Source organism: Leucopleurus acutus, assembly GCF_964270905.1.
Source record: "Leucopleurus acutus genome assembly, chromosome: 16".
Classification (NCBI taxonomy): Eukaryota; Metazoa; Chordata; class Mammalia; order Artiodactyla; family Delphinidae; genus Leucopleurus; species Leucopleurus acutus.
In genome coordinates, this window is record NC_139158.1 from 61,843,900 (window position 1) to 61,859,341 (window position 15,442).

Sequence of the window (15,442 nt, forward strand, 5' to 3'; positions counted from 1 at the left end):
ATGGGCAGAAGTGATGAAAACTGACCTTCAGGACCTGCCAGGGGAGCTGGGCATTTAAACTGCACACCCAGTGTACGGAACTACACTTGCACAACAGTGATCGCAGCGGTAATAGTAACAGCAACAGCAGCAGAGACAGCCCGTGCTCCCGGAGCACTCAGGCATGGGCCCTGGCCTCCGCTAGGCTTTAGGAGCCCTGGTCCTCACAACAGTCCAGAGAAGCAGTTCCTATTACCTCCACTTTCTACATGTAGAAACCGAGGCACAGAGAGGTGGAGTAACTTGCCCAAGTCACACAGCGAGTATATGGCGGGTTCAGGATTCAAATCCAGGTAGGCCAGCTCCAGAGCCAAGTGTATCAGGGAAGACACATAAGGGACTGGAGCCCTGTGGGCAGGGGAACTAGGTGGGGGGCGGGCTGGACCCCTGTGGGCAGGGGAACTAGGTGGGGGGTGGGCTGGACCCCTGTGGGCAGGGGAACTAGGTGGAGGGTGGGCTGGAGCCCTGTGGGCAGGGGAACTAGGTGGGGGGCGGGCTGGACCCCTGTGGGCAGGGGAACTAGGTGGGGGGCGGGCTGGACCCCTGTGGGCAGGGGAACTAGGTGGAGAGTGGGCCGGACCCCTGTGGGCAGGGGAACTAGGTGGAGGGCGGGCTGGACCCCTGTGAGCAGGGGAACTAGGTGGGGGGCGGGCTGGACCCCTGTGGGCAGGGGAACTAGGTGGGGGGCGGGCTGGGCCCCTGTGGGCAGGGGAACTAGGTGGAGGGCGGGCTGGACCCCTGTGGGCAGGGGAACTAGGTGGAGGGGTGGGCTGGACCCCTTGGGCAGGGGAACTAGGTGGGGGGCGGGCTGGACCCCTGTGGGCAGGGGAACTAGGTGGAGAGTGGGCTGGACCCCTGTGGGCAAGGGAACTAGGTGGGGGGCGGGCTGGACCCCTGTGGGCAGAGGAACTAGGTGGGGGGCGGGCTGGACCCCTGTGGGCAGAGGAACTAGGTGGAGGGGTGGGCTGGACCCCTGTGGGCAGGGAAACTAGGTGGAGGGCGGGCTGGACCCCTGTGGGCAGGGGAACTAGGTGGGGGGCGGGCTGGACCCCTGTGGGCAGGGGAACTAGGTGGAGGGGTGGGCTGGACCCCTGTAGGCAGGGGAACTAGGTGGAGGGGTGGGCTGGACCCCTGTGGGCAGGGGATCTAGGTGGAGGGTGGGCTGGACCCCTGTGGGCAGGGGAACTAGGTGGGGGGTGGGCTGGATCCCTGTGGGCAGGGGAACTAGGTGGGGGGTGGGCTGGACCCCTGTGGGCAGCGGAACTAGGTGGGTGGTGGGCTGGACCCCTGTGGGCAGGGGAACTAGGTGGAGGGGTGGGCTGGACCCCTGTGGGCAGGGGAACTAGGTGGGGGGCGGGCTGGACCCCTGTGGGCAGGGGAACTAGGTGGGGGGTGGGCTGGACCCCTGTTGGCAGGGGATCTAGGTGGGGGGCGGGCTGGGCCCCTGTGGGCAGGGGAACTAGGTGGGGGGCGGGCTGGGCCCCTGTGGGCAGGGGAACTAGGTGGTGGGCGGGCTGGGCCCCTGTGGGCAGGGGAACTAGGTGGGGGGCGGGCTGGGCCCCTGTGGGCAGGGGAACTAGGTGGGGGGCGGGCTGGGTCCCTGTGGGCAGGGGAACTAGGTGGGGGGCGGGCTGGGCACTTCTCGCTCTTTGGAGGCTGCTGTTTGGTGGCTGTTGCGTTAAGTCAGGTGCCTGTATTACCTTAAAAACAAACTTCTCTTGTGCTCCTTTGTCCACAGCGCCCCTTCCCCATCCTGGGAGGCCCTATCCCCTCCTCTGCTGTTTCATGGCTTACCTCCTCGTAAGAGCCCTCCCGAGGTCCTCCCCAGCCTCCGTGGGTGCCGCCCAGGCCAGGCACTGGCCACCCATACCTTCTCGGGGCTGCTGGCAGCTGCCTGTGACCTGGTCGTTGAGCCATGCCTTGTGTCGCGCTGGTGGGCACAAAGCTCCCCGGCCTGAGCTGGGTGCAGCGCGCTGGCCGGCTTGGCCGTGGGGTTCCATGCCACAACCTGGCCCTCCCCGAACCACAGAATCCCCCGGTGACCCCCGAGGGTCAACTCTACCAGTAGATCCCATTTGCTCCTAAGCAATGTGTTCCAGAGTCGGTACACTCTGCCAGACAGACTCACGCCTGCCTCCCCATCCTGGGAAGAGCCACTGTCCAAGCCCGTGTAATACCACAGGGGACCTCATGATCCTCATCTTACTGTCAAAGAGGATGGGTGATGTAGGGAGTAAAGGACACAACACTTCTCCACCGCATGGGCTCAAGTCCCTGCTCTGCCTCTTGCCAGCTGTGTGGCCTCAGGCATGTTACTTAACCTCTCTGAGCCTCAACATCCTCATCAGCAAGATGAGGATCATGGGACTTCCCTGGTGGCGCAGTGGTTAAAAACCCGCCTGCCAGGGGCTTCCCTGGTGGCGCAGTGGTTAAGAATTCGCCTGCCAATGCAGGGGATGCGGGTTCGAGACTTGATCCGGGAAGATCCCACATGCCGCGGAGCAACTAAGCCCGTGCACCACAACTACTGAGTCTGCGCTCTAGAGCCCGCAAGCCACAACTACTGAAGCCCGTGCACCTAGAGACCGTGCTCCACAATAAGAGAAGCCACCTCAGTAAGAAGCCCGCGCACCGCAACAAAGAGTAGCCCCCCCCTCGCCGTAACTAGAGAAAGCCCGTGCACAGCAACGAAGAGCCAACCCAGCCAAAAAAAAATTAATTAACTAATTAAAAAAAAAAAGATGAGGATCATAATGGTAGCCACGTTTGGACAAGCACATGGAGGCATGTGCATGTGTTTAGCAGCGCGCCTGGCATTTCGCAAGCACTCAACAAATACTAGCTGTGTCATGACTGTCATTGTTTCTGCTCAGCAGCAGGCACTGACTGAGAATGTATCTCAAATGATCACCACGACAACCCTAAAAGGTAGTTGATATCACTATCCCCATTTTACAGATGTGGAAATGGAGGCTCAGAGAGGTTGAGATGCATCCAAGTTGCACAGCTGGTTGGTAAGACAGGATTTGAACCCAGGGTTCCCTACCCTGGGGAGCACACCCACTCTTAGTCCCATAATAGGCAGCCTAGACTCGGGGAAGCCCACGGCCCCTCTCGCCCTCATTCCCTGACAGCCAACTGCTGACTGGACCGGCAAGACTTCTGGTCTCTCCTTCCCACCTGCTTTGGCTCGGCACCTTCCCTCTGCCCTCTGGCTTCCATCAAAGCCTTCTCTCATCCAGATCTGGGGGCGAGGGGGTTGTTACTCCTCGGGGCAGACCCAGCTGACCAGCCCTCCTCCTAGAAGTCCTCCCCTACGGTTCCCTGCACATTCCTTTCTGCCTCTGTCCTCTCCCTCTTCTGTACCTCTCTGCTCCAGCATCCACTGGCCCTGCCCCAGACCCCAATCCCTAGCTCTAATTGCCACTGGCCACGTCACAGGGGCAAGCACAGAAAAGCTCCTGCTTCCTGTGCTGAGAACTTGACGTGGAGTCCCTCTTCACTTGCCCACAGCAACCCTGTGAGATGGGGAATACTACTGAGCCAATTTTACAGAGGAGGAAACTGAGGTTCAGAGAGCAACTTGGTTCAAGGTCATCCAGCTAGTGAGTCACAGCTCAGTGCAAACCTAGGGCCAGTCTGAACTCCAAAGCCCAACTCAGCAGCACGGCTTGAATGGCCTTGTCACAGATTCGCGGGTTATTGATTGGCTCACAATCGTAATCCTAATTATAGCTCCCTTTTATTGAGGGCTTTATTATGGCCACGCCCTGTACAGATGCTTCTAGATTATAAAATATAGTATACAGTACAGTGTACATACATACTGTAGAACACAGTATAGGAGGAGGATACAAGTGAAGCCACAGCTATTATCACCCCATTTTACTGATGAGGAAACTGAGGCTCAGAGAGGGGAAGTGACCTGCCCAAGACTGCACAGCAGTAAATGGCAGAGCCTGGACCCAGGCCCTACCTCCACACTCTGTACTCCTCTGCTGACCTATAGGGGCCTTACCTTCAACCCAAAATCCTTTGCCCCTCGCTCTGCTCCTGTCCCAGCCCCCAGATCTCCCAGAGAGACCCCATCCCCCAGGGAGTTTCCTAGCCTGAACTCTCTGAGCTGCCTCCCCTCCCCTCTCCCTCTTGGTTTGGGCTTGAAGCACCCTTGGGAGGTTAACAGCTGTCTGGTTTGGGGATCTTCACGCTGGGGTGAAGGGAATCCTCTGAGGGACCCTGAGATGGAGCCACAGCCCCTACTTGGTGGCCTGTTTGTCAGGCTTGGTGTTATGTCATCTTCCCAACTACCTCCCAGGGTGTGGGTCATCACCCGCTTATATACAAGCGGTCGGGGGATCAGAGCAGGCAAGCCATTTGTCCAGAACCAGGGGCTTGTGGCAGCGCTGGGATCCAAACGCAGGTCTGTTTTTGGCTATGTTACCCTGTGGCCTTCCCTATGGCTGCTCTACCCAGTAGGGAGCTCCTGTAGCCTGGGCGGACCCCTCTCCCCATCCTCATGAAAATGACAACCCCACTACTTGAACATCACATGATTCCCTCCTTCAGTTCTTCCCAAAAACCCTATAGGGGAGGGCCAATCCTCAGACCCATTTTTCAGATGAAGAAACTGAAGTACCAAGTGATGACTTAGCCGGGTGCCCAGCAGAGGCTGTGCCTTGGTTCACTGACCTGTAGAATGGGGTCAGGACGGCCTCCCAGGGCAGTTGAGGATGCGTGCGATTGTGGAAGCCAGGGGCTCCTGGAGACACGCACTCAGGATGCTCTCAGACAAGGTCTGAGGCCGAGTGTGTTTTTCTCGACCCGCCAGCATCCAGTCAGGGCCTGGCCTGCCAAAGGAAGGGCCCCATGTCTCCTTGAACATTTCCTTAGCCTGGGGATGCCGAGAAAACGATGAGTCATCCACCGAGCACAGGCCTCCCAGGAGGCTGCATCGGGTCCCAGCCGGGGCGGGGAGGGCTCCAAGCTGGGAAGGGGGCCCCGCGAACGTGATGACTCCCGAGCTGGCCCCACTGAGACCTGAGTCACCAGGTCTCCTCCATGGCCTCTCGCTGCCACATGCTACCAGCCTTGGGGACAGCTCTTGGGTTCCGCCCACTGGACCCTGCCCCTGGGCCATCACCCCAGATGTGTGTGTCTGCCTGCCTTCCTCGTTTCCTAAACGCCTCTCTTTCCACCCAAGAATACTGGGTCAACTGTGACTACCAACCATCAAGCTTCCCTCGCCCCCCTCTCCCCTCCCCATGTCATCCAGCCCCGGACACTCAACCTCTTGTCCTACCAAGGAACCAGCCCCTCCTCTTCGCCCCAGGCCGGCCTTCTCTCTCCGCACCTACTTCCCAGCCTCCTGTTTTTCCTTCTCTGTAACACATCTCCCTCTTGCCACATCTAGCATTCCGAGACTCCTTCTAAAACACGAATCTAACCTTCTCTCCCCTCTACTTAAAAACCCTCCTGCGAACTCCCAGCTCTCCTTGATTCTGACGCACCAGCTCCTCTGAGTGGCTTTCCAGATCCTTCTCTTCCATTTGGCCCCAAGTGATTTCACCAGCCCATCCCCCTCAGGATCCCCAAGTGGTTCTCAAGCTGATCTGACCATTCACCCACCCACCACCGCATCTGAAATGCTCTGTAGAACCCGCTTCTCCAGGAAGGTGGCCCCGGTCACCATCATACACAGCCTGCACTGACCCTCCAAAACCTGTCCCACCCCTAGCCCTTGCTCACATTCCCACCCCCTGGAGTGAGCTTTCCCCGTGTTCTGTTCTTGCCGAACAATTTGTTTTGGCCCTCAAGGTCCAGCTCAAATGTCGCCTCCCTGAGGACTCCCTGGACGCCCTCAGGCAGGAGGATGGGTCTGGGCCTTGGGGCTCCTGAGGCCCTCTGAGTGCAGAAGGCATGGGCGACTCTCAGACTCCTGCTCTAAGGCATTTGCTGCCCCCACAGTGGGGAGTCCCTTAGGAGCAGGGGCTGTTCTGGGTCCTGGGGATACAGCAGTGAACCAAGCAGGCTGGTCTACCCTGGCAGATATCACAGCCTTGTGGAGAGAAAGATACTAAATATATAAACTAGTAAAATACATACACAATGTCAGAGGGTGGTAAGGACTATAGAGAAAATTAAGTAGAAAGAGAGAGGGTCCAAGGAACCTAAGGTGGTCCTGGCTGGGTGATCAGGGAGGGCTTCTCTGAGGAGGTGACACTTGAGCAAAGATCTGAAAGAGGAGGGGAGCAGCCATGTAGAGATCTGGGGGGAAGAGTGTTCCAGGCTGGGGAAACAGTCAGTGCAAGGGCCCTGGGGCAGGATCGTGTTTGGTAGTTTTTAGAATAGCAAGGAGGCCGGTGTGGCTGACACTGAATGAACAAGGCGAGGGTGGAGGGTGGTGAGGGAAGCAGGCAGCTGGGCCAGATCATGCAGGGCCTGTAGGTTTCAGGAAGGACTCTGGCTCTTGCTTTGAGTGAGACGGGAATCTCAGAGGGTTCTGAGCAGGGAAGGAGGAGAATCTGATTTGCTTTTTGCTTTTGCTGATTTGCTGGTTGTGTGAACCACAGGGGATTACAGGGGGGCAGAGTGGACACAGGGATCCCAGTGGGGAGGCTGGCGCATCTCCAGGCTTGGACGAGGCTGGAGGCAGTGGAGGTGGTGAGAAGGTAAAATTTGAGTTGTATTTTGAAGGTAGAACCACCAGAATCTGCAAATGGTTGGATGGGGAGGGAGGGGTGGCAAGAGAAAAGAGTCCAAAATGATGCCCAGGTGTGGCCTGAGCCAGAGAAGGTTGGAGCCACTGTGAGGCGGAGGGTGGTGAAAGGAGCAAACGAGTGAGCGAGTAAGCGAATGAATGAATGACCCCCAGCTTTGGAACCAGATGGGCTCACCCTCAGCCCTGGTGCTCTGTGGGACCTGGAGCTCCCTCCTTTGCATCTGGCCTTAGTCCCTCCATCTGAGGCTGAGGAACCTGGAGTACCAGGGTGGCCGGGAGGACTGGATGCTGCCGGAGTCGTTGACCTTGTGGGCAGAGGACAGCTGCTCTCTCCCCGCCCCCTGCAGCCTGCCCAGGGCAGGCTGGGCCCGTAGCTGCAGTTGAGGTGAGAGGTGAAGGTGTGGGTGACGGGGAGGGGTGGCATCTGTCTCCCACCAGGCTGGGTCCGGACAGAGGGCTACCTCGAGCTCTGGGAAGCTTTTGTAGGGTGTCCTCAGATGAGGGGCCACCGTGAGCCTGGGGTGGGGAGGTGGGGAGAGCCAGGGCACCTGTGGGCCCCTACCTCCGTGCCCCGGGTCTCAGAGGGTCAAAGAGCCACGGGACCCAGGCCCTGCCACTTGCTCGCTGTGGTGCTTGGGGAGGTTCCCTGGCCGCTCTGATGCCAGGTTCTCATCTACCTCACAGAATCCAGGGGAGATTAAATGAAAGAGAGTGTCTGGCACATGGCAGGGGCTTGAGAACATGAGATATGCTCAGACCCCTGCCCCAGGGGGGCAGTCATTACACCAGCCTCACTGTGTTCTCTGGAAGAGCCCAGAGCCCGGAGCTCAGGCTCCCGGCCAGGGACTGGGGCGGGGGTGTGTGGGGGCCGTCGGGTGGTGAGAAGCCTCTGGGCAGCTCACCCTTCTACCTTCCCACCTGGCGAGTGCCTCCAGGCCTGGGTAAAGCCACTCTCACCTCTCCAGCACCCCTCCTTGAGCTCTGGGATTGGGCAACCCCAGCACCAGGAAGAGATTCAAAGGCAGGAGGGGCCACAGGAGGCCTCACTGTGCAATGACTAGGGAAACTGAGGCTCAGAGCAGGGCAGGAGCCAGCCGGGGCAGAGAGGGAGCCTGAGCCTTCAAGTTCCCAGCCCTGGGGGCTCATGCCACACCTATGGCCCTCACCAAGACTTCGCTGGTGTTCTGTGTAATTCAGTACAACATTAACCAGGCCCCCAGTGGCACTGGAGACACAGAAATAACCCAGACACAATCTCTAGGGAACCAATAGTTGCTTCCCACCAACTACATGCCAGGGGTTTGGCTGGGGGCTTTATTTCCATTATCCCACTTAATATCCATGACATTTCATTTCCATCCCCATAATCCAGATGAGGAAACTGAGGCTCAGTGAGATCACATAGCAACTAACATGTTGTAAGACGTGCTACCTTCTTAAGGCTCTATACGCATTAATGCATTCATCTTTATACCAGTCTTAGGAGGAAGGCAGTTTTCTCATCTGTAAAATGGAGCTGATATTCCTAAGGCCAAACAGGTGCAAGAGCAGAGCTGGGATTTGTACCCAGGACCCTGTGGCTTGACACCCCAAGCCCTTCGCCTCTTCTCTATGTCAGGGTGGGCCAGGGGCAGAAAGTGGACTCAGAAGTCCTTGTTCTGACAAGCCACCCGCCTTGGTGGGCCCTCTCCCAGCTGTCTTTGGCTCCTTCTTCTGTTTTGGGGCCTAGGGCCCAGGCCTGGCTTTGACAGAGGTTGGCGGAGTGACCTCCTGAAATGACAACAGAACCTTTTCCAGTTTGCCAAGCCTCTTGGAAGTGGGGCTTTGGAGCCCATTTTCCAGATGAGTAAACTGAGACTTGGAGAGGTCAAGCAAGCTATTTGCCCGAGGTCACATGGCAAGAAAGTGGGTGTGTTAGGATCGGTCCTGGCCCCCTCACTTCAAGTTCAGAAGCCTCTCTCCCACCCTGCCCCCCATGGAGCTTATCTTTGGGCTCCGTAAGTGCCACCATGGCAAAGGTCACAAGTTTTACCTGCTGCCCTTGTTGGGCAGAGAGTGGCGGGGTGGCAGGGAAGGAGGAGTACGGCTGCTGGAAACAAGGAGGTGCTTCGGCCACTATCGCGGGGACAGGGACGTGGCACCACCTCTCGTGTCCACTCCATCCCTCACACTACGCTTCAGCAGCTGCTGAGACCCCAGGAGCAGCACGGGGCCAGGCCAGCAGCTCCGGCTGACTTGGTTGTGATGAAGGACACCCCGTCAGCTCCTCACTGCCAAAGGACAGGATGCTTTTCAATAGGATCCTGAACATGTGGCATGCACACGCACACTCGTGGTCTGCCAATGCCCACACCCCAGGTGCTTGCACATCTGCCAACACAGCCGCTCACAATCACACACACTCACAAGCATGCAGTCCCCCTCCACCTGTACACACACACACACACACACACACTGCCCCGGGCCCACAAGCGTCCCCAGCCTGCACATGGACAGGCACAGGCACACACAGGCCCACACAGCCACACTCCTGCATGCACACCCACGTGCGCACACATGCTGTAGCCCAGGAATGCACGTGCATGTGCATGGTACTCAATCAGTCCCACAACCTCTAAGTTAAGAGCTGGCTTAGAGAAGCCCAGGTTTGCCTGAGGCTGGGTTGGACCCTTGACCTTTGTCCCTGGGCAGCCCCAGCCACAGGCCCCCCACCTCCCATCCTCCCAGCAGGGTTTTTAGGGTCCCAATTGGACCTCCTGACTCCCAGACGCTCAGGGATGGGAAGGCAGCCTGTAGTGAAGGAGAGAATGTTCACGCCAGGCCTCGCCCAAGGACGAGCGGGGCATGCTGCCCCCCACCACCAGCAGAAAGTGACCCAGGACCCGGAGGAGACGCCCCGGGAAGGCAGAGCCTGATCCACCAGCAATCACTCAGGCGCCAAACTGCGGCCCCGCCCCCACAGAGACCCCAAGACCACATTCACCCAAATCACTGAGGCTTAATTAACAAAACAGCCCACTTCTGCCATTCATGAGAAGTCCAAACAGGGCCCGTGTCATTGCCAACCTTCTCCCTGAAAGCCCCCAGGACCCAGGACAGCAGAGGCTTCCTCCCTTCTCCGCACCCCATACCCATCCTTTCGCACCCCAGGCAAGTCCCAGACACCATACACTGAGCCAATCCTGCCTTAAGTACCAGCCTGTGATTACAGACATCTTGACTAGAGGATTCTTCCACACTAATTCAGGTTAGGGTGTAATGGACTGAAAGCTTGTCACGAAAAGCCCTGTGAACCAGATGAGGCTGTAAGACAACCAGAGAGGGTCAGAAAAGAGGGGTGTACAGACGGCACGCAAGCTCAGCGTGCCCTGTGAGGACTCAGCGAAGTTCTAAACCTCCCTAAGCCTCAGTTTACTCATCTGAAGGATGGCAGGAACCTCTGGGCCGCTGTGAGAACCTGACGCACAGGGACAGACACACGGTAGGTGACTCAGAAAGGGTCACTATGGTGACAATTTAGAGAAAAGTAGGAAATACTGAGGTATTCAACCGAAGGTCACAGCATATATTATGTTGTGCTAAGTCAGAGGCCATTTCCTGCCCAGACCAGCGGCCGCAGGTGCCAAAGGTTTACACAAAAGCTCTGGGGAGAAAGGCTGAAGACTGTGAAAATGCTCTCCACTAAATGAACATTGTCTGCAAACTGGGAAAAGACCACCATTAGTCAATTTGGCCAGCGGAACACCTGGGGTCTGGCTCGCAAAAGCCCAGTGCTGAGAGTGGAGTTTGGCAATCTGGCGTTTCCCCCTCGGGGGACGGGGCTCTAATGGGGGGATTCCTGGCATGTGATGGGCCCATGGAGAAGCCTCAGTGGAGCGCAGAGATCTGCGTTCCAGGCCCAGCTCCCCACCAACGGAAACTTCCCCTCTCAGGGCCTCAGTTTTCCCATCCGGAAGATGGTAGAGTTGGGCTGAGAACATCTATCTCCAAGAAGCCTGAGGGCTCTCTGGTCCTGGGAGTTGACAGATGGCCCGGGGCCCCTCCCCAGACATAACCTGTGGCCCTTGCAAGCGCCGGGACAGCCTCGTTCAGAGAGACCAGAGGAAAAGGAAAGGGATTGGTTCACTTTTGGGCTGAGGCTGGAATGGAATCGGAGGGTCTCATTGGCAAAGGGTTTGCTTCCCACCCGCCCCCCGCCCCCAGGCTTGGCAGCCACAGAGGCCGGAACAGGCCAAACGCAAGAAATAATAAATCCTAACCAGGCTTTGCCCAGTCAGGAGGCCCGGCTGGCTCTTGTCACAGAAAGATCTTGTCCCCAGGAGCGCCCCGTGCTGCCCGGTGGAGGACTCCGCCCTCCTCCCCTCAGCCCTCCGCCTCCACATCTATTTCCTGTGACAACCTGCAAACCGAAGACCAACTTGCCTCCCCCCCCACCACCATGCCCTGGCTTCTGCTCGACCCCCGCCCCGCCCCGCCCCCCAAGCAGGCCCCAGCTGCAGGAGGCCCCGCAGAGTGTAATTCCCCGCGCCCTGCTCTCCGCCCTGGGCCCGTCCGGACAGATTAAGCCTTTGTCACACACACCCAGAAAAGCTCAGGGCCAGATGGGACGGGACAAGTGGTGTCAGATCATCGACCCTCCACGGCCGGGACTCGGAAGGGCCCCAACCGCAGCACCACATATGGCTGTGGGAAGAGGAAAGGGGGCCCACGCAGGGGGCAGCCAGAGAGCAACATGGAAGGGAGATGACATACCATGGCCACCCTGGGGACCTGAGCCGACGCAGGGGCGCAGGGGGCCCTTGTTCCGCGGCTGCATGACACAACTCCCATACCCCCTCTTGGCCGAAATTGCTCTGCCTCCCCGCCTGCCCTCCCTTGGAGCCTCCATGGGCTTCTTGATCAGATCCTGAGCTATGCCCACCCCCACCCCCAGCAGCTGGGGGCCCAGGGAGCAGGCTCTGAGTCCAACCCACTCCAATGCCCCAGTGCCCCCAGAAGGCCTGTGGATGCCAAACAAATGTCTCAGACAAAGGTTTGTGGCCCAATGACCTTCACAAAAACCCACCCAGGACAAAACTACAGGGTATCTCCCAACTGCCACCAGAGGCAATGATAACTTTACTCTGTGTGTGTATGTAAAAGCCAGTGAAGGTAGGGGATATCCTTTGCACCTTTCAAAGAAGGTCCCATTCAGCTCCTCCCGGGAAGAGTCCATGGCTGCCCCAGAATTCCCAGCAGGATCTGTCCCTCTTAGATCAGTGAAAAGGAAAATGGAAATGTAAAAATAATAACTGAGCCCCAGGAAGGTACTTGGAGCTGGGGGTGGCAGGACTCAGGGCATCTCCTGCGGCTGGCTCCGGCTGACTGGGCGAGTGCAGGTAACTAACGGGCTCCCTGGGGACCAGCAGGCCAGGCAGGTGGGCGTGGGTAGCTTGAGGGGCGGGCTGTCACAGGAGGGCACTTCTGTTGTGTTTGTCGTCCCCCTGGCAGCCTGGTCGGGGAGGCCTGGGTTCCCTTTCTCTGCCTCCCAGGCAGGTGGTCCCTTGGGAGGGCTTATTATTGGTCTGGGAGCTAGGGTGGAGTCTTTCAAGGCCCCTGTTGCCAAGCAAAGCGGGTCGGCGTGGGCCTCACGGAGGATCCGAAGGCTGGCAGGACCTGGGGCCCAGGCCTGCACCCAATTTCTGCATGTGGCCTGGGTGGGTGTATGTTCACTTGCTCCGCCTTGACAGCTCTGTGGCTAAGGGGGTAGGGGGACTGACGGCCCCATGATGCCCACTCCCTAGGGGAGAGGTCGACCAGCTCAGAGAACTGGTGAGCTAGCTGCCCTGTCTGAGGGTCACCTGCCCTCCCAACTCCAGGAGCAGGTGGAGTGGGGGCTCCTGCCTCAGGCAAGAAGGAGGTTGGGCCAAGACTCCCAGCTCCCTGGGGAGGGATAACCAGGATGGGATGGGGCTGAGGGGCACTAACTGACCTGGGAAGCTGGGATGGCTGAGGGCAATGACCCAGGGTAGGGGGTGTGGACCAAGCCAACCATCTGGTGGGTCACTGACTTCGAAAAACCACACTTAGGCTGGGGGCACTAGCCCAAGATGGAGGAGAACCGAGGGGGGTTAGCAACTGGCATAGTGGGGAGGGCTGACCTGGGGAGAGGCAATGACCCCTACTCCCCGGGTGGCAGAGTGGGCACCAATTTGGGCTCGGGGAGGGGTCCCTGACTCGATCGGGGGAGGGGGGACAATGACCCAGACTCCCCGCGTTTGGCACAGAGCACTGATTTAGGCTGGAAGGTCCCCGACTCGCTCAGGGTGGGACACTACCCCAGCCTTCCCCCGGGGAATCCGGCCCCAGCGCGCCCCTCGGCCCGGCCCCCTGCTCTGTGTCCGGCCGGAGGCGGCAGCGGCGCAGATGGGCCGCTGGCGGCCGCAGCGGCAGCGGCGCGGTTATCAGCGCTCCTCGCAGATGGGCCGCCCGCCCTCTGCGCTCACGGCTCCCCACTCCCCGCGGCCTGCAGCCCCGTCCCCTGGGCGAGGGGGGAGGCGCCTCCGGATCCGCTCCCCGGCTCCCGCCTCCCTCCCTCTCGCCCCCTCACCCCGCGGGCCGGGCCCGGGCGGCTGCCGGAGGGGGAGGGGGAGGGGACAAGTGCACTTTTCGTAACGACCGAATCAATTGTGTGTGAAGAGCCCGCTCCGGCCGGGGACTGGGCTGAGCGCAGGGCGGGCGGGCCGGACGGGGGAGGAGCACGGAGCGGGGAGCGGGGGAGAGAGGGAGGGAGGGAGGCCGGCGCGGGGCGGCCCCGCTCGCTCGCTCGGGCCGGGCGAGGCCGGGGAGGGAGCGAGGGGGGCAGGGAGGGAGGCTGGCCTGGCCCAGCCGGGCCAGGGGCTGAACGCACTAATGGAGGGTCTCCGCGACGGAAAGTTCAAAGCTCAGCAGCACCCCGGGAGCAGCGGCCCCCCCAGCCCCCACCCGCTGCAGAACAATGAGGTCCCGGCGGGGGAGCCGCGGGGCCCACGCCGCACGCCCTCTCCAGGGTGCCCCGGGCCGGAGGGGACGCCCCCGCCCGGCCGCCCGCCTCCTCCCTGTCGGCGGCTGCGGTTCCCCGTCCCCTCCCCCACGCCACCCCGCCCGGACCGGGCCGGCCCCGGGGACGGGGGAGGGGAGGGGATGGATAGGTCAGGCCGCCCCCGTCCCAGGGAGGGGGGAGCGAGGGGCCCGGGGGGCGGAGGGGGCGCCCCACCCACCCGCGGGAGGCTGCTCCTGCGCCAGGCTGCGGCTCGGGCTGCCCCTCCCCGGGCCAGCCCCGGGTGGGGTCGGGTAGACAGTGCCCGGGCGGGCCCCCTCCCCTGACGCTGGGAAGCCGAGCTGACTCCCCGTCCCGTGGCTGTCCCTGCCCCCCCGCCCTCGCGGCACCACCCTCCACACACACATACACACGCACGCACACACACACACACACACACACACACACACCACACCGCCCAGCCGGCCCGGGGGCGGGAGCGCGAGGCGCCCGGGACAGGCAGCCCCGGGGCGGGCGGGGGGAGGCTCGGGCTTCTGAGCAGCCGCCTGCTGGCGGGGGGAGGGGACGGGAGAACGGAACATGCTGGGGTGAGCAGCCCGGGACAGCCCGCCCGGCACGGCCCGGGCAGCAGCGCAGAGGGGGGCAGGGACGCCCCGAACCCGGAGCGCTGCCCGGGCTGGCTGGGGCTGGCGGGTGAGCAGGGACGCGTGCGCCTCGGGAGGGCCAGACCCAGGGACAACCTCAGGGACACACGTTCGGACACACATCCACACCCCCACCCCGCCCCCGCCCGCCCCGAGCCCCGCGGTGGGACCGGCCCGCGGCCGCCGCGCGCGCACTCACCGAGCCCGTCTTGACCGGCACATACACCACTTGGCCCATCTTGGGTTCCCGGCCGCTGCCCAGGCGGAAGCCCTTGGAGCGCACCCAGAACTGGAACTTGCCTTTCTCGCCGGCTGCCGGGCCGCTGCCCGCGCCGGTCCCGCCGCCGCCCTGCAGGACCTCGGCGATCCGCTGGTATTTGCTGCGTGTCACCGTCTTGGTTTTGGCCGAGTCGCCGTAGGTGCGCAGGCACCAGTCCCGGAACTGGCGGCCCAGCTCCGAGTCCCCGGGGCTGCGCTCGCGCTCCCAGCCCCCGCGCAGCAGCAGCGTCGGTTTCGGCATCCTCCCGGCGCGCCCGGCGCCCTCGGGGGCGGGCCGGCCGCCGGGCCGCCCGGTGCCGGGACTGGGCTGGGCTGGGCCGAGCCGGGGTGCGCCGCGGCCCGGGCTGTCCCGCGGTGTAGCTCCGGCGCGGCTGCTTGATGGGCACGGGCGGCGGCCGGACGCGCGGGGCTGCGGCGCGCTCTGTCCTGCTCGGGCGGCGGCGGCGGCGGCGGCGGCGTTGGCGGCGGCGGCTCCGGCTCGCCTCCTGCTCCGCCTCCTCCTCCCCCCCGGCCGGGATGCAGGAGCGATGGAGGCAGCTCCGGGCCCGGAGGTGCAGAGGGGGCGGGCCGCCCCGCGGGCGGCCGGGGGAGGCGGGAGGCGGGGAGCGGCCCCGGGCGCGGAGAGCGAGACCGAGCCTGGGCGCGGGCGGCGGCGGCGGCGGCTGTCAGCTCGCGCGGCTCATCCTGCTCCTGCTCAGGCTCCCGCTGCCGCTGCTCTTCCTCCTCCTCCTCCTCCTCCCGCGC

General features: G+C 61.6%; 1 protein-coding gene across 2 annotated transcripts in view; it reads right to left on the bottom strand.

The window, feature by feature from the left end:
- NOL4L (nucleolar protein 4 like) overlaps positions 1-14,939 on the bottom strand; it is a gene marked incomplete at both ends in the record, with an annotated part of 124,525 nt that extends 109,586 nt beyond the window's left edge. For both annotated transcript variants that reach the window (XM_082856484.1, XM_082856483.1), the window contains one exon: positions 14,619-14,939. In XM_082856484.1, coding sequence (XP_082712610.1) covers positions 14,619-14,939 — 321 coding nt within the window. The remainder of the gene's footprint in view (positions 1-14,618) is intronic.
- Between the last annotated feature and the right edge of the window lie 503 nt (positions 14,940-15,442).